The sequence below is a fragment of the Pseudopodoces humilis genome, chromosome 6, assembly GCF_049639895.1.
Source record: "Pseudopodoces humilis isolate 2021_Gansu_Grassland_sample_001 chromosome 6, ASM4963989v1, whole genome shotgun sequence".
Lineage (NCBI taxonomy): Eukaryota > Metazoa > Chordata > Aves > Passeriformes > Paridae > Pseudopodoces > Pseudopodoces humilis.
In genome coordinates, this window is record NC_142205.1 from 70,921,252 (window position 1) to 70,942,955 (window position 21,704).

A 21,704-nucleotide genomic window follows, 5' to 3' on the forward strand; every position below is an offset into this window, starting at 1 on the left:
ACAGGAGCTGTTTGTATCCAGGCTGACATACAAAGCATTTGTTTTCCAGTGGCTGCCAGTGGCCAGCCCCAGCTGGGGATAAGGGATGACTCATTCCAGGCTTACCAAGTGTGCATTTAATTGCAGTGGATACTGGGAATCAGGGAGAGACTTCTAACGTGAGTTTTTGGTTTTCCCTCATCTGTGGCAGCGAGTTTGGTGCACTTTGAGGACAGACATCCCAGGTTTTGTGTGTGGGAAAGCTCCAGAGAGCTCGGCTGTGCTGCTCTGGAGCCACTGGTGCTGCCTGCTAGAAGATACTTAGACTGCACAATTTTAATTAGTTAGTTGATCGTCCTAGTAAATCATAATGTGATGCAGGCTGGCAAGATCATCTAATTGCAGCCTTCAATCCCTGTGTTTACTTCAGGATCTGGGGAAGATCTCAGGCTGTGATATAAGACAGGCTCAAAACAAAGCAGACTCTGATTGTAGGTTTGCAGCCTCTCTCAAATGCAGTCAGCAGAGACCGTGAAAATCCCTGGCTCTCTGTGCAAGACCTCCATTTTACCTCAGTAAAATTGTGCGGGGAGGTGGTGTGCATCCAGGCTTTACTGCAGCAACAGATGTTCCAAGGGCCAGAGTCTGCTCTTGAACTCTTTCAAATCCAGAAGCAGTTGAGAATAGCCTACAAAAAAAGATGAAAATGAGACTCCTAGAGTTTCTGCTATGGAGCATCCCTCGCTTTTGTATGCCTGAGTGGCATTTATGTGGGACAGGACTCTCAGGTGAGGGAACCTTTGGTTTGCTCATTGTAAATGTGGCCTCCCCAGTGCACGCAGCTCCCTTAAAACTCGGTGTAGGTTGAAACTCAGTCCAAGTTCCAAATGGAGCAAATAAATGGAACAGGTCTGTCTCTCTGCCCCCTCCCTTCAGGAAGGTCTGGGCCAGGGGCTGGAGTGTTCGTCCACTGCTGTGGGATTTGGGCCCTGAAGTCCCACTGGGAGTTGCAGACTGTAATCCTCCCCTTTTTAGGAGGCATGCATGCCATACTATAGGAGGGAAAGTGCACGATCGCCATGGATTCTGTTTGAACGAGAGGTTCTATATAACATCTCTCATGTCCAGGGTTACCAGGAGAGCTTTTCAAGGCTGGAGGGTAAAGTCTCTGCTCTGAAGTGTCAGATATTGATGAGGAAGTGTGTGACTGATAAAGTACCTGGCCTGCATGACTAACCTGACTCTGTCAGCCACGACCCAGAAATCTTGTCCTCTCCTTATAGCTCTCCCTAGAATAAAAACAGAAACACATTTTTATGGTGATTCGGGCTTTGTTGTCTGCTTGTTTGTAAGGCGAGAGTGAACACAATCCTGGTCTGGTTTTGCATTTCTCCAGACTTTTTTTGCCAGGTTCTCCTTTGCTCTGCTGCTGGGAACAGCATGGGCTCATATCAGCTGTGGTTTTGGTTCCTCCCTGTGCTTCCACACCTGTGCTTATCCCTTGGTGTGCAGGATGTTCCCAGTAGTCCAGGGTGGCTTGCAGCGCTCAGCAGCAGCAGAACAAGTAAACCTGGTTCATCCTGGAGCTGCCTCAAGGGCTGGATAGAAAACTGAGGGCTTGGAAAACTGTGTCAGTCTCTGTGGGCAATGCTCAAGAGTATCAGATCAAGCACTTGAAAAGACAGCGTCCTTCCTGTTGCAATCTGCATTGCAGAAGCTAAAATCTGAATTAAGGTAGCAAAACTCTGACAGGAGGAGATGGGCTTGGCAACTGCAAGCCAGGCCCTCAGCAAGCCTGTGTGAGTTACCCAGACTGTGCCACTTGCCAGAGCCTCCCGTCCATCCCAGTGCACCCCCAAGTCACCAGGCTCTTGCTGCACAAGTCAGGGGAGCAGCAAACCCAGCCAGAAGGAGCTGATGGGTGTGAGCGGCTGCACTTGCTGGTTTTGGTATGGCTGAGGTTATGAGGAATGTGTCTGTGTGTGTGTGATGATAGAATATACCACACGGCCCACATCACAATTACAGCGTGTGTGTGAGAGGCTTGCAATCCACGAGGGCTGCAGGTGTGTCAAAAATATGTATAAATAAAATAAATAAAAATGTATGTGCTAGGAAGTGTCAAAAAGATAAGGGTTAGGCACAAATTTCAGAAGGAAAACTGGTTTTGCTGCTAATCTCATAACAGTTAAAAGAAATAATTTCCTCAGAAGCAAAATTAAGTGCTTTTGCAGGCAAATGTGTCATTTCCTGGGATGTCACTGTCCCAAATCTGGAAGTCCAGCAGTGTTCTAACCCAAGAGCAAAGGCTGCTCTTACAAAAGCACCAGTTTTACTCCCAGCCTTTTCCAAGGACCCAGTAATTGCAGCATAGTTCTGCCCTGCAGTGAACTGCTTTCCTGCCAGCAATTAATTCGCCTCTGTGGGATGAATAAATTGAAGCTTGAGCCAGTGAAATGTGATCACCACCCACTTACAAACCTTTCAGAAATGTCTCAATTCTCAGCTGAAATCAGGATGTCATAATTAGGTTATTATTTTATTAATTAAGCCTAGAGTATGAGGTACCCACAGTGTGTGTGAGTTCTCTGGTGGCAAGGACAGGTGTGAGCTATGCAGGGAAAGTAGAAGGGCAAAGCCTCTGGAAGAATTTTTCTTGTGTGTTACTGATTCATTTGGGTGTTTCCCAAGAGCTGCTCCTCCAGGAAACTGGGAGTGGGAAGGAGCTGCAGGTTCCCTGTAATGTGTTTTATGTCATGTGGGTGAGCTGGTGCCACAGATCCATAGAGGGAAGCAGACTGCAAACATCATGCATCAGCAGGAGACGAGTGGACAAGACTGGCCAGAGTGGAGATAAGACAGATGCTGGTGGAGTGTTTATTAGATCAAGCCCTTTTCTAGTTCCAGCTGCATTTTCAGCGTTGGGATGAAGCTACACTTGGTCCTGGAGAGGCTGTTTGATGTGTCTGTGTGCCCTGAGGCCACAGCTCCTGAAGGAAGCAGTGCAGGGCCTGGGTCCAGTCAGACCCTGTGGTGTGAGCAGGTCTGTCAGCAGTGGCAGGTGGCTGAGGAAGGGCAAGCACCATTCCTGTCTCAGGTGTCCAGAGATCCATGAGGTGCTGTGGGTGCACACAAAGAGACAGGGAACAGAACCCCACCCTCCCGTGTGCTGTTCCAGCCCTGCTGTGGGTGGCATTAAACATCCACGGGAGAAATGGCTGATAGTTACTAAACCACAGGGGTAGGATTGAGGATTTCTGTTCTGATCTGCCTGATGCTGTGCTGTGGGATTTCCTAATTCCTTCCCTTACATGCTTTTCCTGCCTTGCATAGACTCCAAGGAGCCGAGCACCTGGTGTTGCACAAACTGAGGGAGCCACATCACAACCTCAGTAAGTCTGGCTTTTTATGTTTATTAAAGATATTCCCAGTGCATGGGACAGGACAATTTAACCATGTCCATGCTTTCCAGAGTGTGGGCCTTGTCTGTCTCCTCTCAGACACATCATCATGGTGCTGGAAAGGGAAGATGTGTCTCTGCTTGTTTCAGAGATCTGTAATTTTGGCACACAATTGTGCCTTGAGCCAGCAGCGCACCCACTGCATTCCCAGGCTGCACCCTGGAGGTGGAGCCACTCCTCACGGGAGTGTTTGCAGTTTATCATGGCTGGTGAGCACTTCCTTGGCTTCCAAAGGTAAAATAATTTGCCAAAATAGAGAAAAGAATTCACACTGAGAATCTGGAAAATTTGTATGGAGAAATTATGTGGTTCCCTGCATCGCACGGGTAGATTTTAATGGAAAAATAAACAAAAAAGTTGAATTAACCAGCCCCAAAATTCTGTAGGAATCTTTGCTTGTTCTATAAATATTTGTGCCAGGGTTCAGCTAAAATATTTTACAGTGGAAGGAAAGGTTTATGGTTTCAGAGAAAGAATTCCCATGGAAGAGTCTTTCTAAGGGGAGGGTTTTATTGCTGTAGTTAAATTAGCCTTCAAAACCAGATTCTAATTATGTACTCTGGTTCTTGGTGTTTGGAGAAATGGTGATGAAACGGGGCTAAGAGCACCACTCTCGAATGAGAATCTAAATTAAAGAAAGCTGCCAGAACAACCTTTTCCCCCCCTTTTAATTTTTTATTTCTCTAACTGCAGTGGTTGGAACCACGAAACTTCTGGTTTTCCAAACAACTGTGACACGTGACCTCAGAACCCTTCATAAGCAAAAATATCCGAAAGGGCACATAACAACATAACACAGTTGCTGCAATCACAATTACAGGAAGAAGTATTTCTAAAGGAAGACGCTGCAGTCCATCTTAGCAGGAAATCCACCTGATGGGCCACTTGCCCTCTTGCTCAGGAAGGCATTACATGGATCAGGCTGCAGCTGGCAAGCTGCCAGCCTCGTCGTTTGGAGAGGGAACTGACTCGGGAAACACTGCTGCTGCTGGGACGTAGGATGGGAGCACAGGGCTTCCTTCCTTTTGTGCCACGGGGCAGGCCGTGGGGGAAAGGGGCTGCCATGAGCCCCTGTGGCAGGTGTTTTTCCCTCCTGCTGGCAGTGATGGGTGGGAAAGTGGAGCGGCACATCCCACTGGCTTCTGAAAAAGCAGGTGCATTGATTTGACTTATTTTTTTTTCTGTGTTGGTGGCAGTTGAACTGCATTGAAATGGGGCAGGATCCGCTCCCTGCGATGTTTAATTCAGTCTTAGAGGCTCTTCACGCTCCCTGCAAGTTTTCCCCCCAATAATCCTGCTGTAGAATTCCCCAGCTTCTTGGAGCGAGGGTCAGGAGGCTTCGGGCTGCGCCGGGCATCCTTGCAGGCAGGAACCACCCTCCGCTACTTTGGGATACCTTGTCCCGGCTGGGGTGAGCCGGGAGAGCATCCATCCCTCCATCCCTCCATCCCTCCATCCCTCCATCCCTCCATCCCTCCATCCCTCCATCCCTCCATCCCTCCCTCCCCCGGGGGAGCGGCGGCTCCTCCCGGCGCTGGCGGGCGGGGCCCGGGGAGCGCCCGCCCCCGGAGCCCGAGCCCGGCGGAGCCTCGGCGGTCCCTGCTCGGCAGCAGCAGCAGCCATAGCCATAGCCATGAAGTCTCTGTGTCTCGTCACCGTGGGCGTCCTGGCCATGACGCTGCTCATCGCCAGCATCTCCTTGCTGGTGGCGCACGTCTTCCAGACGGTGGTGGATCTGCAGGTGAAGCAGGTAAAAGCGTTACCGCCTTCCCGTCTCGGTCCGTGTTTACAGGTTTATTCCTTCTGAAAACAGCCGAGGGAGGGAGGGAGGCGGCTGGCTCACTCCTTGCGGCAGCTGTGGGTGAGTGGGAAGGAGCATCCCTGGGCCGTGAACCCCCCCCGCCCAGCACCACCCGGCTCAGAATGCAGCTCAGGCTGTGGTGGTCCCTGGGCTGGGTAAAAATTGGGTGAGGGTGGGTAAAAATGCCTCTTCTTGAGGCAGCTCTGCTGGCTGTGGGGCAGCAGCTGTAGCGAGGAGCCCTCTCCAGGGCAGCAGCACCTGAGGGGAGCAGGGGGCACCTTTTTGCCATCTCTGCCATCAATTGCTTGCAGCTTTCATACTTGTTCTGCTGCTCCAGTTACTGGTGCCTCTGGAGTGGGGCCAGAGGTGCTGTGGGCTGGAACACGTGGTGTCTCCCAGTTCCCTGGGGTGGGTGATGGCAGTCAGGCATTTCACCGTGTTGTTTCACACCTGGGGACGCCCATCCTGGCCCTGCTGTGGATGCAGAGGCCTGCACTGTTCCTGCTCTGCCCAAGCTTTTGTTTCTCTGCCAGAGTGGCTCTGTGCATTTGTCCAGTGAGAAGGGCCAGCTGTGTTAGTAACTCTCTTGGAATCCCTTTGTAAATAAACAATTATTTATCTATCTGAGGAATGTCATCTTAATTCCTATTTGACAGAGAAACCAGGAATGCTAACCAACGAAGGGATTTGACCAGCGCTGTTGTCTAACTGGTGACCAGATCATCTGTGATCTCCTAACCTACTGTTCTTTGCTCTGGGCTGTTGTCAGGGAGCATTTCCTACCATGGAAACTGCATTGTCTAAACTTAAATCAGTTTGGTTTAACAAGAGTAATTTAAGGTTGGCAGTGAGCTTACAGCAGGTTGTGGCAGCTCCATCCCCCAGATCTTGTCTCTCCTTGGGAAAGAGTCTGCCCTCCTTCCCTTCTGCATCCCAGAAGTTCTACTTGCAAGTGTTCTCCATGCTGTTATTGGCAGAGCAGTGGGGTGAAAGCAGTGGTTTGGAGCAGGGCTGTCAGGAATTAGGCGTGATCCTCCTTACACGTATTATCTCCTGGCTGCCTGCTCCTTCCCTGGAACGGAGCCTTACGTAAGAGCAAGTTGGTATTCGCTCAGCAGGGCTTGCAGTAATGCAGGATAAAGTTTCCAGAGCTCAGTCTTTTCCTGCCTGCTGCTCTCCAGCTCGTGCTGGCACACATCTGGATTGCAGGGAATGAGGTGTCCGGCTCCCTGCCAGAGCTGCCAACTCCCTGAGGACCTTCTCCAGGAGCCACAACCCCCCCAGAGTGGGGAAGCACAGCTTTCAGCCCCAAAGCAGGGTGCTCCCAGTCACTCTGCTGATCTGGCTTCTTTCTACATTTGCTTTATCCCATGTGAGCTTCCCCTCGTTTGTGTGTAGCCTAGAAAGCTGCTGTCGCTTGTGTAACCGCGTGTGTAGCTTAGAAAATCTTGTGCAAATAGACAAATCTCAATTTGCCTTTGAAATGGGGCAAGACCCGAGCTTTTGCAAGGAGTTCCTGTTCTTTTGAGGGCTTTCCAGCCGTCCTGAAATGGAGCTGCCTCGCAGTGAGGGCCTGTCATGGCAGTCTCGAGTGCAGCTGGAGTGCAAAGCCGTATTTTGGAACAGCTGAAGCGCCTGTGTCTCCAAGCCCAGCACCTGTGAACCGCTGAGGATGGCTCTGCTTTCACTGCTGTGTGCAGCAGCCTTCCCAGCCAAAGGCAGGATCTGGGATGTGGGAGGAGTGGGAATCCAACCTGCTGGCAGACCTCACATCCCCTTGAAAATCAGAGGGCAGATGTGTTGTGACAACAGCACTTGTCCCACAAGGCATTCAAATCTTGTCAACTTGTTCTTTATTTGCTGTTTTACTATATTTTTGTGAACTAAATATGCCATCCCAATCAGATGGCCAAAACCTGTTTGTTATCAGGGCCTAGCACCTGAAACTCTGGAAAGCAGTGGGAAAAAAAGCTATAATGAACAAAGATCAATCTTCCCCAGGAGAAAGGCATTCCCAGCTGCCAGTGGTATTGCCTGGTGCTCCCTGCTGGGTAGATACTGGTGTATTTATTGACACAGGAGTGCAGGTTATGAACACAACTTAGTGTTATATACATATTTATATATGCACACACACACACAGTCAGTCTTGGGGACACGCTCCTAATTTCTAACTTGGAAGTCAGTCACTCTTTTGGCCTAGGTGTTTCCTTCAGGCCACATCCCTTACACTGAGAATTTTAGAAAACACTTCTTCAAACCCCTTGAGATTCCACTGCACTTGTCACCAGCCATCTCTTGAGCTGAGTTTTCAGGCCCTCAAGGACAAGGAAGATGTTTTCTCCTTGGATTTAGTTGATGCATTGATAATTTTTTTTGCTGTTGTTATTTAATGCAGAATACTGGAGGCTCTCAGGAGAGTTTAGTATGAAGGCCTAGCTGAAGAATCCACTGGGATGCTTCTTTGGGGCAGGGCATTCCCAAGGTGCAGGAATAGAGAGGTCTGTTCATGCTGGTCTGAACACTTAGCCCATCACCTTAACAAATTGCAGTTAAACTCTGTCGTAGATGAACACATAAAAGTGCCTCTTTGAATTAAAATGTTGAGGGGTTCCAGGAAATCTGGGGGGAAAAAAAATAAAGGAATTAAATGTTCTGTGTAGGTTTTTTCAGAAATGTTCAGTAGCATTTCCCACTCCCACCATCACTGCCAGTAGCAGTTATATTTGGGAGGGAAAGCTCCCTTTTTATCTCCTGTGTGTAAAGCGCAGTCAAGGCAAGGAAACAGCAGCAAATGAGAGAGCTGCAAGTTCAGGGCTGGCTGATAAATACAGTCCTCAGGAAGGATGCTTTGGAACACTGGAAATGAGCGTGGATTCCACATGGGAAGGAGAAGCACTGATGTCCTTGTAAATATCACGTGATAGACTGAAATATCCTGGAAACATTTGGTGAAAATCAGAAGAGCTTACCATGTTCCATGATTTGACAGGTTTTGGGAGTCTCTCTGAATGCAGCTCAGAAGTTTGTGAATCTGGGTTTGCTCTCACTGTACAGAGCTATAAACAGACACTTAATTCCTGTGGGAGATGCAAACTGTGCCACGCAGATCCAAGAAATAAATCTGGAATGAATATGACCACTCGTGTATACTGAGATGAGTCTCCTTGGCATAAATCATAAGAAAACAGGATCAAAAGCATCAGGCTGCGTAGGAAATGGTTGGGCTCGGTAGTTGCAGAGAAATGCTCCAAGCTCCTCAAGCGCGTCTGAAACAAATTAATTTTGGAGGTGTGCACAGAATACGTGGGGTTTAATGCTTTGGGGAAAGCAGTGCTGCAAGGGCAAAGTGCCACCAGCTGGGCTGGCTCTCACTGCCATTCAGCATTACTCCTGCCATGCCAAGCTCCTGCCAATAAGCTTGTCTTTGGAACAATCTTCCCTTTATCCCATCCTTCAAAACTCAAGTCTGCGTGGAGAGAAAGCAGCTCCTTAAGTGGGAAGGCCAAGAATGAGTCCTGAGGCAACTGTGGCTGATAAGACCCCGTGAACATTGACCACGAGCTGGCAGCTGTCCAGCCTGCCCTGCTTCTGAGCTTCCACTCACAATATTCCAGTTGTTTTCTCAGAAGAATAAAAAGAATGAGTGTTGATGAGATCCATTTAATTGCAAATCATTCCCCTCCTCCCTTTCTTCCGCCTACAGGTGATGTGCTTTTCAAAGACAGAGTTTTCTTTGTGTTTATTCCTGAAAATGCACTCTTTGAGCCAGATTGCTCTGTGTGACCACTGAAGCCGTTCCAGAGTTATAACTTCATGAAAAGCCTTGATTTTGGTGCTGGGGGTAGTTTCTTGTGCGGGGTGAATTTTATCCAAAAGGAGATAGTTATAAAGTGAGAGATGGAGACCTCTGTTACAGAGCTCTACATGACAGGTGTGGTTGTGACTTTCCATATGACATGTACATACTGATAAGGGCTATCACTGAGGTAAGGCAATCAGTGTTTCATTTCTTAAGTGCTTCTGTTATAAAATCATGGTTTATAGCTTGGTTGCAAAATAGACTGACAGACCATGGGTCTGGAGATGCACATGCTGACGTTGCTGTAGGGAAGAAATTAAAGACAGAGGGCAATCTTTCCCCTGTCCCAAGACCTTGGAAAGGCACAAATCCTAGAGTGCCTACGTGAAAGAAATTTGTCACTCACCGTTTTTCTCACAGGACACTGAAAAACAAAGTCTAATTGCACAGGAGACAGACTCTCACAGCTGTGTTGGAATCTGACTTTCTTGGGCAAAGAAATCATCGAGGCTGAGCTTCTTTTGGCCTCCCAACATGGAGTTGTACTTTTATCTGTAATGTTGGCACATTTTGTGATGTCTTGCACCAGGTGGGGTTTTTTACTGATGCAGGAAAGGAGACAGAATTGCTGAGTAATAGCTGATCAGTCTCCATTCTGAAAAATGTCAGGCAGACTTGCCTGTGGGGAGAAGCAGAACTACAAACCAACAATGCTGCCCCTGGCCTGTGGCCAGGAGAGCAGCTGCCTGGGCTGGTTGATACTGAGTGAGCTGCTTCAAGGTAAAGCAGATCTAGAACTGGAGTCTCCAGTCTTACTGCCCGTGCTTGTTCCCAAGGCACGGAATTCTTCTCTCTCCTGTCAGCATTAGCAGCTGATATGCCTTTCTCTTGTTTCAGGGAACAGTCCTGAAGAACGGCACGGAAACCTTTGAGGCCTGGGAGGACCCTCCCCCCCCAGTCTACATGCAGTTCTACTTCTTCAACGTGACAAATCCTTTGGAAGTGCTCCAAGGCGCTACTCCTCTCGTGGAGGAAATAGGACCCTACACCTACAGGTAGGCAGGACCCTTTCAGGAGTTCCACACTTGACAGAATCCATGATGTGTGAGGCACCCAGAAGGCTTGGGATGCTGTTCTAGGAGAAAACCTAGGTGTTGATGTGTGAGAGGGAAGGTTTATCCAGGGGAGCATGGATAACAGCCCACACAGACAGCGCTGACACTTGCAGCTGCTTTCAGATGAAGCCAGTGACTTCTGTCAGATTTGGGGTGAAGTTCTGCTGGTGTGCTGCTGTTCTTCACTGCTGAACACAGAGGAAGCTGATGCATCCTGGCCTGCTGTCTTGTGAGCTGGGTGATGTTTGGGAGGTTGGGGAGAGGAGTGTTGCACAAAAGTGTGACTTGTGCTCACTCAGGAATTGGTAAAACACGTGGCCAGAAAAACGCTTGAGTGGTTCTAAAAGGGTTTTCCTGAGCCAACCCTCACTGAAAAACCTGCTTGGGTTTTAAACCTCTCTGTCATTTTTACTGACAGATTTCCTAAGGCCACATGCAGAGTTAGATGTTGTCCAGCTCCTGGAGCTGTCCTGTGTGGCATGCAGGGATTTTCCAGTCACCTTCCAGATGAGTTTTCCTTTAGAGCCGTGTTCTGCTCAGCTGCCTGCAGCCGTGTAAACCAGGAGCAGGGCTGTGGCAGGAAGGGCTGTGGTCCTGGGAGTCCCAGCCTTATGAGGAACTCTATCACCACGGCAAAGAGGTGGATGCCTGTCTGTCAGCCTCACTTCTGGTCACACAGGCTCATCCAGGCTGGGCACTGGCTCAGTGCCAGAAGGAGTTGTCTTTACTTAATCAGAATCTCTTGGTATGTGAAAAAATGCAGGAATGAAAGCAGGAGCCTTTGTGGGAGCCTTGGTATCTGCATTATATCTTGCTTTTCAGTTTCCTTTTCAGTGTTCTGTGTCAGGAAGATTAGCAGGACCAACTCCAGGGTTCACAGAGCTACAGGGAGCCACACAGGCTGACATTCAGTCCTCTTTGCCAGCTTCTTCTTTTCCTTTCCTTACTTAGCTCCAAGTCTCTCCTGGGTGTCACGGCAGCCCGGTTTGGGAAGCTGCACCTTGTCCATGAAGGAGCTGGGTGGATGGGGCTGGTGCTGCACTGCCTGGGCTGGTCCCTGCCCCAGGGGAGGCCCAGCCTGAGCTGCTGGTTTGCTGGGAGAGCCTTTCCCTGCATCCCACGCCACGGGCTGGCTGTGAGAGGGTCCCCGATGCCAGCCCTCCCTGCGGTGTTCTCGGCGGGGACAGGGAGGGAGGGAAAGAGGCTGCACATTCCAGTTGCTTCTGGCTTGTTTGCTTAGCCTGATTTTGGCATGTCAGGACAGGATTCCCCTTGTGCTCTGCTCTGCCTGATAGAGGAAGAAGGAAAAGTTAGGAAGTGGAGAGCTCTCTTCCAGCAGATTGCATAACCCTCGGCTGGCCGTGGCTGCAGCAGGCTGTCAGCGGTGGGTGGGGAGGAGAGGAGGCCTGTGGGAGCACAGAGAGCAGGGATGGATGTTCAGCCACACCACACGCTCCAGCCAGGGAAGAAACCTCCAGCTGGTTTCACAGGCCCTGTGGAGCAAAGCACTGAGGACTCATTTGGGTTTAGCACAGAACAGGGCAGAACAGCCAAAATGCCCTAACATGAAGCGTGTTCTCATAGAACAAGGTATTTGGGGAAAAGCTGGGAGTGAACTGGGCCAGACAAGCAGAGGGAAAAAATGCAGTCAGTGGCAGGGAGGAGGTAGGAGGGCTCAAGAGAGTCTCTTGCTGCAGCTCAGAGTTTTCATCAGCATACACTGCAAAGCACTTGAGGCAGATTCTGTAACAAAAACATAGTAGTGCCAATGGTTTTGAATCTGGGAAGTTGAACTGGCAGCATGTGAAATAAGGAATTACAAAGAGCAAGCTTTTTACCTGCCCAAGCCTGCTGAGTCCCAAAGAACACTGGAATATTGTCTGGTCTTGCAGGCATTTACTGCAATTCCTACTCATACCCCTCATCAGGGAATATTATTTTCCTCTCCAGAGCTCAAGAGGTGTCTCAGGTTACTCCTGGCCTATTTTAGGAAGGCATTTCACAGCTGTCCATTTCCATCCCTTCAGTTCCAGCCCTGAGGTATAAAATAGACTGCTGTCCAGGAGGGTCTTTCCAAGTCAAGCTGGAAGTGTTGCCAGACGAAAATGTTCCTGGGTGGCAGGGCTGCTGCTGAGGGGTAGAGACACTGTTTGAATAAGGAAGGTGGGAAGTGCCTGGTTTCTCATAACAGTAGCTTCACAAGGCCTTCCCAGATGGCTTTAAATGTGAAAGCTGAGCCAGAGTAATGCAGCCTGTTGTGAAGCTGCCCTGATGGATGCAGTGCAGCCAGGACAGAATCTCGATCTGAATGGAATGCAGATCATCAGAGCATGACACCTAGCAGAACAATTCTCCCTTACGTCTTCTGACTTGAAATTTGCCCGGGCAAATGTGAAAGTCACCAGCCTCCTGAATCACTGCAGGCTGAGCAAACAGGGGGAATGTCTCCTCCTGTGTATGCCAGGTGGTCAGCAGCCCTTTCCCTTTTGGGAGAGACACAGGTGTCAGCCCGTTCTGCACAACTGCAGAATCCAGGTTGGTCAAGTGCTAATGGCAATGGAGTCATGTTCCTGAGATGTGTTTCAGGGTAATGAGGATCTGACTTTCTCATGGAGCCAGCAGGTAGCATTTGATGTTCTTTGCCAATTGGACTGGTTTGTCAGCAATCCTGAGTTTTATCCTGTTGTCTGAATGCCTGGACAGGAACAGCAGCAACCTCCCTGGCCATGGGTAGTGAACAGCAAAAATTCAGTTGAATTTCTGTCGTGCCCAGGATTCCTGCTCGAGAATTAAAGGAGAAGAGCTAAATTGAGGTTTGTTCTGTAAGCCCTAGTGCCAAGTGCTCTGAAGCCAGCAGAAGGATTCTGGTGGGTCCTTAGGTCAGGTCCATGACAAACATGCAGCCTGCATCTTTCTGGGAGTGAATTTTGCCTGCAGCAGAGGCAAAAGTTTAATTTTCAAGCTAGACTTCAAGGGCAATCTCATTCATATAAAGTGCCTCTGAATCCTTCTGAGCCATCTGAAATTGCTGAACTTCCTTTGAGGTTTTTTTAAAGCAAGGCAAAAATACGAAGTGAAATTAAAGCGCAGGGTGGCGTTTTTGGAAATGCCCCATAAGGTCTGACTCAGCTCACACTGACACAGCTGGGAGTTTGTGTCAGTGCGAGAATCTACTTCCAAAGAACTGAAAATGCCACCCTTTATGTGCTTGAAGCAGTAGAACAGCCATGAGTTAATTGCAATGAATGCTCTGTCTACTTGTCTAACTTGATTAGAGAACAAACTCTTGCCTTTCAGGGAATACAGGCCAAGAGTGCACGTCCAGTTTTTGGACAACGGAACCAAAGTGTCTGCTCTAAACCCAAAGACTTACGTATTTGAACCTCAGAAGTCAGTGGGAGACCCTGAAGTGGACCTGATCAGGACAGTAAATATTCCTGCAGTGGTGAGTTCTCTTTCATTCCTGCTTGGAATTGCTCCTGACACACTTGAGAAGGAGCAGTGTGTTGCTTCATCCTGACTCTCCCTTTGTGGCAGATAAATGTGATGGAAGAACAGGAGAGGAGGCAGCTCGTGTCCTGGGCAGATGCTGGTCTCAGTTTGGGGCTGGACTGCTGTGGGGGGCTTATTTTGTTCCTCCCTCTCCTCACAGCTCTGCAGGGTTAGTGCCTTCCTCTGGTGCTACGAGATCACCCACTCTCCAGGGACAAGGGGAAATCAGGCTTGCTGGGCTTCCATGAGTCAGTGAAAGCAGGGAATTGGTGATGTCAAATGCCCAGGAGGAACTCCAGCTTCTGCCTGACAGAGTTAGGAATGCTTGAGGCTATTTTGTTCAAGTTGGAGAAGCTGCCTCCAAGTCTGCTTCTCAAACCAGAAACAAACTACAGTAGAGCAGTTCCAGACAGAGCTGGATGAAAAGGACCTCACCCCCAGACTGTGCTAGGTGAAAGAGAGTCTCGTGGTGATGACAGGCAGACCATTATTCTGGTCTCATACAGGGATAGCATGAGAAGAAGCAGATCCAAAGCTGTCACAGCTTCCAGAGGCAGTCAGGCTGTACTCAAATACTTGAGGGTGTGATTCAGCCTTTACTGTCCATCCTGGTTTAGTTGCAGTTGCAGGGTACCTTCATTTCAACTTTTTCCCCAGCATTTCCAAAAATGCCTGATTTTATGAACAAGTACAGAAGTGCCCTGTCTGTAGGAGTAGATAGGACTCAGGTTCCTGGAAGTTGCAGACAATACAGACACTGTGTTTTCAATTCCTCCCAGGCATCTCGTGGTGGTAAGGATTATCTCTCCTTCAGATTTTTGGCTGTGATGTACTGTGACAGGGAGTATGAGAAGAAGCACAGGTTGGTTAGCCCAAAGAAATGCCCTTCTTTTGTTATGACCTCTTGAAAGACCTGTTGTAAGCCCACTTGTCAGCTGGAAGGGAAACAAACCTTATTAGTGTTTGAATTGTGGGGAAATGAACGTGCAGTGCTGGAAAGCGTCTGTGTCTGGGTGCAGCTGATCATTTTTTCCCCAGTAACTCTGACCATTGCTCCCTCATTCCAATGTCCTGGCAGACTGCCATGGAGTGGACCAGGTCAACCCCTATGCAGTTTGCCACAGAGGTGCTGCTGCTCCTGTACCAGGAGTCCCTGTTCACCGTCCGCAGCGTCCATGAGCTGCTGTGGGGCTACAGGGACAGGCTGCTGGCCACCATCCACGTCCTGCATCCTGAGATCGATCCCATCTTCGGCCTCTTCAACAAGGTAACTGCAAAAGGGGTGCTCCTTCTTCAGTTGAGCAGCATCTAGCCCCTGAATGGGAGGTATGGATAAGCTCTCCAAGGATAACCCCCTCCGCTCTTGCCCGTGCTCGCTTGAATGATGTGGGCTTTGTGGAGGCAATTGTGCAAAGCATTGGGAAAATGTCCTGATTTCCTTAGTAATTGACTGAAATTGGATGTTAGTTTTGTGCTGGAGCCATTCCTGGCTTGCACAGTGTTTCTGGTCGTTGCATGTCATTTTGGTCTGGGGGGAATCCTTGCTTCTTGGAGATGTCTGCAGTGCTGAGGTTATTTCTGTGGGGTTGTTTTCCTCCTGAGGGCTCTTTATTGAGGAGCAGCTCTGAAAGTGAGAAAAGCTTCATCTGGTGTTGTGTTTCCTGCCTTTGGGAGGTGTAAGGATATTGCCTGGTCACTTCCACCTCCTGTGTTCCTGTTCAAGGTGGAGTAGTTCAATGAGCTGCACAGATCTCAGGGGCAGTCCCTCACTCCTGGGGTGGATTTGGAGTGGTGACAGCTTCAACTCCTGCCACCCCATTGCAGTGACCAGCCAGGTGCCACAGGGTGAGCAGAGCCACTGAAAGCTTCTGCATCTGTTTGCAGATGAACGGAACCGACGATGGAGAGTACGTTTTCCTGAGCGGGGAAACGAACTACCTGAACTTCTCCAGGATTGTGGAGTGGAAAGGAAAAGAGTAAGTTTTTCAGTGTACTGTCGCCTCTGTCAGAATCTGCCCCTTACTTGCCTGGTGCCAGTTGAAGGAGAATGCAAGTGCAACTTAAACCCATTTCAGTCCCTTTCCTTGTTAGCAGAGCTGAGGCAGGAGAAACTGGCACTGTGCAGGTCTGATTCCAGTTTGCTTAGGGCAGGAGCTGCCATTGCCTGACTGCTGCTCAGAGGTCTTTTAGCCCTTGCTCTCTTTCCTTCCCTTTCTTCAGGTCCTTGAGCTGGTGGACAACAGAAGCATGTAACATGATCAATGGCACAGATGGGACATCCTTTCACCCACTGATCAGCAAAGATGAGAACATTTACATCTTTTCTTCCGATTTCTGCAGGTAAGGAGAAGACAGAGGCACTCGGCCTTCAGAGCAGAGCATTTATGTCCATCCCTCTCAAGGTGTAGTGTTAGGCTGGTGGTTCTTCTCCTGTGATTTCATGTAACAGTCGCAGTGTTCTGCCTTTATTCATGGTGGGAAGCATGAGAGTTACCCAAAAAAACCCTCCCAATCTGCAGTTAAGGATGTGTTATTTGAAAATGAAGATTTGTGAGGTGAAAATCTGGAAGAGAACTGCAAGGACAGGCTGGACTGCAAGGCTAGTAATGAGGGGAATGGAAGGATTTATATGAACTTTGCTTAAGCTTCTTTCCTCCAAAGTCTGCCCCGGTGCTGTGCTGTTTTAGAGAACCCAGGTTTTCCTCTTCAGAGATCCATGACTTTACATGACGCTGTCTGAAATGTACCAAGGAAATCTTGGCATTTCCTTCCTTACACAGCACCTTGTCTCCCCTCTCGCTGATTTCTCGGTGTGTGAAGAACAAAACCGATCTGCAATCGTGGAAATCGACACAGACGTGTGTTGGGCTACCTTCAGATGGTTCCGTCTTCCACCACCCTGTTCCTTCCCTGGTCCCTCTCTGCTTCCCTGCAGGTCCCTGTTCCTGGTGTACGACAGCTCGGGAGCCGTGGCCGGGGTGCCCACGTTCCGCTTCGTGCCCTCCTCCATGGTGTTTGCCAACACCTCGGTGAACCCGGCCAACGCCGGCTTCTGCGTGCCCGCCGGCAACTGCCCCGGCACCGGCGTGCTCAACGTCAGCGTCTGCAAGCAGGGTAGGGCCCGCCATGGGGGTCAGGGGCTCGGCCTGGGGACACTGGGGCTTTGTGGCTCCACAAGGGCCTCTTCCCTTCTCTGCTCAGAGCTCTCAGGTCCTCCAAGGCTTCCCCAGGTCCTTCTCGGCCTTTTCTGTTTTGCTGACGGCTCGGTGTTTTCGCATTCCAGGTGCTCCGATATTTCTGTCAGCTCCACATTTTTACCAGGCAGATCCAAAGTTTGTAGAGGACATAGAGGGCATGCATCCCAGAAAAGAATACCATGAGACATTTCTAGACATCAATCCTGTAAGTGCAACCTTTCCTCAAGGGTTCTGTAGGTGAATGGATCCAAGCACCTGGGTTTAGGTCACCTCCCTGGAATCCGTAGTGGTTCTGTGATGCTGGCTGGAATGGGAGATCCCTTTGGGCACTTGGGGTCAACTGTCCTGTCCCTGTCTCCCCTCCCAGTGTTTCTCACTGGCAGGGCAGTGTGAGAAACAGAAAAGTCCTGCAGCTGTGCAGGCACTGCTCAGCAAGCACTGGAGCATCCCTGTGCTACCCACACTGTTTTTGTCACAGTTCTAAAACACAGCCTGATACCAGCTCCTGTGGAGAAAATTACTTCTCTCCCAGCTAAAACCAGTACAGCAGTGATCTCTCCACCCCCACAGACAAATGTGGGTCGAGGAAAAGAGCACAGTCACCACCTGCCTGGTTTACAGAAACAGTGCTCTGACTCATCGGGCTGTTATGTGCAGCTAAAGCGGGAGCAAATTCCACAGCTCCTCTCCTAAGGTCCAGTGCAGATCCTGCTGTGTGGTGTGTACCAGGCTCTTCCTGCATTCTCACAGTTCTCATTCTTTCACCTTTACTGTCTTTTTTTTAACACTGATCTCTTTTATTCCCCAGCTGACAGGGCTCGTCTTGCAGGCAGCCAAGCGGATGCAGGTCAACGTTCACGTCCGAAAATTACCTGAATTTTTGTGAGTGTTCTTTGCTGCTGGGTGGAATCTCATATCTATGCTCACATTCAGCATGATTTTTCCTGCAGTGTTCTATGGGTTGGAGAGAGCCAAGTGTGAGAGAGAGAAGTCCAGTGGAATCTCAGTTCTAAGGGGCAGTATGCTCCCCTCTCACAGACCAAGCCGATTTGGTGGTTCCACCTGCAGAATAAAGAACGCTGTATGGTAGCTACTCCTCCTGATGTTTATTGGCACAGCTTGGCTGTAATAACTACAACAGAAGTAATTTATCTGCCCAGTCCCCTTGGGAGACCCAGTATTGTTCTTCAGGCTTGTTTCCCAGTGCTCAGGAGCTGTCACAGTAACACAACTCCTGCCTGAGCTGGGATTCCACATGTGCCAACTGTTGGGGGATTTTTGCTGCTGTGCCCATGTTGCTTGGACAATAGTTCCTGTGTTTTACAAACAGGAGTAACCTTCAACGTCAGCTTAGCTCAGTTCCTGCTGCCTGGCACAATTCTGTCACTCAGTTACTAATGAGCCCTGGATGGATCCCTGTCTTTCACTGCCCACCAAGTCCCAGAATAAGCCCTGCTCCCAATTTATCCGTCCGTGAGATCAAGATTGTCCTACTTCAGCAGGGATCTGAAAATCCACAGCAAAAAGGAACATCCCAGAGGTTTTTTAGGGACACTTTCCTCATGCATTGTTCTTGTATAATCTGTCTTCACAACCCTCAGGTGGAAGAGTTCCAAACCCATAATTTTTTTTTTCCACGCAGTGAAACCGGCAACATCCGAACGCTGATTTTCCCAGTGATGTATATAAATGAGGTAAATAGTTTTGCTATGTCTTTCCAGTACTGTGGCATGTTAATGCTTGCAAAAAATACCCTCTGAGCTAGCCAGAAAAGAAAATGCTGATTTTCTTGTTGTTTGTACAGAGTTAGGTAGGAAGCTGTTGCTGTTTCTTAACACCCTCCTCAGCCCTGCCAAACACTCTCAGTCAGACACTCCTTTTAAACTCAGAGGAGGTGGCCATGAGGAAAAGGGGTGCTCAGACAGAGGCAGGACTTGAGGATATCACACCTTCTTTTGAGTCATCTCTTGTGAATATTCCCATGCTGTAGCTGGATCACTAATCAATTGGTATTAGTCCACTCCTAAACCAAAAGTTAAAAATCCCTGTTTTCCTTTGAAATACAGACTAGGTGATCCTTCTGCCCCCTGGAAGAATTCTAAGGGGGAAAGTATGTCAGGAAGCAGTGGGGGAGAGTTGTGGGACTGTTGTTTCCCTCCCCTTCACAAAAGTGATCTTACAGAAAGCAGAGAAAGAAACTTTTAATTTTTCTTTTTTTTTTCTTTCTTCCTCTCTCTCTTCCAGAGTGTTCTGATTGATGAAGCATCTGCCAGCAAACTCAGGCACGTCCTGCTGGAAGCCAGTGTTGTGACTGGGATCCCCTTTGTAATCATGGCTCTGGGAATTGTGTTTGGGATTGTTTTCATTGTGCTGGTGTGCAGGTCCCAGGGGACAAGTGAAGAGGTAAGCAGCACCTGGATTTGGCTTTGCTTGCTGTCCATCTGCCTGCATTTGATTTGATTTTTTTTTTTTTTTTGGTGGTTGATTTTACCTTTCTGCACATGTTTTTATATTGTTTTTGTTGGGAATGACCTTTCTAGGGAGGGGAAGTTTTAATAGACTCAGAATAAACGCACCAAAGCAAAGGAGCGGAGTTAATCGCAGAAGCCTGGTAAGGCAGGTCCTGTCTTTGTGCCCCATTCCCTTGCCAACAGTAGTGAAATAAATCAGCCTGTCTAGAGGACCCTAAAGGATAAGATGCAAAAACTCCACCATATTTGAGGACAGATTTAGTTGGTGTCAGTGTTATCAGCAGAAGAACTGCGTTGTGCCAGTGGATTATTTTCCAGAATCATCATGCAAATTTGTGGCCAGAGAACAGATGAATTGCACAGACAGCAGCAGCAGGAAGTATTCTCCAGTACTGCCCATTTACCAGACAGCCTGGAAATCTGTTCATGAGAAGTTCTGTCCCCAGATGACATGCTGGCACTAAGGTGCCTGTCAGGATGAAAGCTGATGCCAGCATTTCACCACAACAGGGTTCAGATGACACCAAATGTGGAGCCTTTGGTTAGGGGAATAGCCTGGGTTCTCTAGGAGGCTGTTTTCTACTCATAGTTGCTGTGGGCTTAGTGTGGTCTCGTGGGTTTGGTGTTCCCTAAATGCTGTCTTAGAACTTCCCTCTGTACCTGGGGGATCCCTGTGGATCAGTGGGTCCTGTTGCCATCCCATGCCCATGGCACTGTACTTCAGTCTCCTTTTTCCTTTCCTTCTGAGCCCGCCTGTTTTGTCAGCAGCTCAGGGTGTCAACCCATCCCACTGCCCGAGGCCTGTCCTGGGAATTCCTGCCCCACCCTACATGCACAGCTACAAACCAGCTCTCTTGGATGTGCTGGAACACTCTACAGGGGTCCAAATGACAAAGGGACACCTGCATTCCGTGCTTTTCCTGCTTTGCTTTTTGTTGCTTTTCCTGCCAAACAGAGGTAACCAGGCAGCTTGCGGCTCTTGTGACCCCTGGGTGGTTCTGGCCTTCCCTCCTGTGTCAGGGGCTACAGCAGGTCCCTGCCCAAGCTGCCACCCACCCTCTGGTGCTTGCTTAGTGCAGCCCTGGCTCCCTTAGAGGGAATTGCCCTTACAAGTAGGAGCTTTTCCTTTCCCTGCTTGCAGTCTGGGCAGCACAGCTTCCCACAGTGCGAGGTCTCTGGTGGCCACCTTTAACTTGCCGCGGTTTTGTTCTTCCAGAGCACGGAAGAAGAGAGGTCCCCACTCATCAGGACTTCTTAGTAGATTTTCTTTACCCTGTGAGCTTGGAGAATAAACCATTAGAGCTGACCTAACACCAACTTGTCCCCAGTGGAGACACGGTCGTGTCCAGCGTCACTTTTGGTGGGACAGAAGTGGAAGGGAATCTGCACTGTCAGCCAGAGGAGGAGACTTTTTTCTCACCGGCTACGTTACAACTTTCAAACTCCATTTTAAAACTGCTCCAGATCCTGCTTTTCTCAACCCTGCCCTCTGCACCCACACTGGCAGCCACTGAGGATCGTAACCACTGGATGGGCGACCACAAGCCGGCCCCATTCCCTACGGGAGCGACGCGGGCGGCGTTTACAGGCTGCCCTGGGAGCGTGGACGGCCTCCTGGGAACACTGGGCTCCTGGACAGCCCCGGGAGCAGGACAGATGTGCCGTGGGCCGGGTGTGCCCCATCCCTGGCGTGTTGCGTGTCCAAGCTCCAGGCGGAACCGAGCCGGCGGCTGGAAGCGCTGTTCCATGCGGATCACCTAACTGTTCCCACTCTGCTTGTTATCCAGGCTTTCATCCTTCAGGTGTGGGGTTTGTTCTGCAGCTTCAGGCACCTGAGCTCAGCGTTGTTCTCGGGGTGCAGGGGACAAAGCCCCAGCGGGTGTTGTTGTGGGGGTTTGCACGTTTGGGATGAGAGCACACTCCCTCTGTGTTATGGACAGGGTCCTGCGAAGCCCTGACACTTTTTTACTTGTCAAGCAGAAACTTGTGTTCAAAGTCACAAAGGTTCCTCCCCCGCTTCCCGATTAAAAGAATATTCTCATCGAGGAATGTTTCCATGAGACATTGAAATGTGTTTTTAATGTGTGTAACTGTCTTCTAAAGCGGGGCATTGGGGTTGGCGCTGCTTGGGCTCGGTTTGGGAGCTTTTTCCCGGCTGCTGCTTTGGTTTCTTCCCTGTGAGGGTGGGGAGGCCCCTGAACGATTCCCCAGAGAAGCTGTGGCTGCTCCTGGATCCCTGGAACTGTCCAAGGCCCGGCTGGACGGGGCTTGGAGCAGCCTGGGACAATGGAAGGTGTCCCTAGGATGTCCTGGGATGGAGCAAGATGTGCCCTAAGGTGCCTTCCCAACCAAACCCTCCTGGGATTCCGTGCTAGAACTGTCGCCC

At 49.6% G+C, this 21,704-nt stretch overlaps 1 protein-coding gene across 2 annotated transcripts; it reads left to right on the top strand.

Annotated features, from left to right (window-relative positions):
• Window positions 1-4,990: 4,990 nt before the first annotated feature.
• On the top strand, window positions 4,991-21,378 carry SCARB2 (scavenger receptor class B member 2). Of its 2 annotated transcripts, XM_088056867.1 has the most exons (13): window positions 4,991-5,190; window positions 9,941-10,098; window positions 13,456-13,603; window positions 14,729-14,917; window positions 15,535-15,626; window positions 15,871-15,990; window positions 16,586-16,764; window positions 16,934-17,052; window positions 17,656-17,729; window positions 18,490-18,541; window positions 19,092-19,250; window positions 19,388-19,458; window positions 20,535-21,378. In XM_088056867.1, the coding sequence occupies exons 1-12, from the start codon at window positions 5,074-5,076 to the stop codon at window positions 19,415-19,417; spliced, it is 1,437 nt and encodes a 478-aa protein (XP_087912993.1). In that variant the 5' UTR covers window positions 4,991-5,073; the 3' UTR covers window positions 19,418-19,458; window positions 20,535-21,378. The 2 variants fall into 2 exon arrangements, with proteins under 2 accessions (XP_087912993.1, XP_005531812.1); XM_005531755.3 differs by lacking the exon at window positions 19,388-19,458 and having other exon boundaries at window positions 4,992-5,190.
• The last annotated feature ends 326 nt before the right edge of the window (window positions 21,379-21,704 follow it).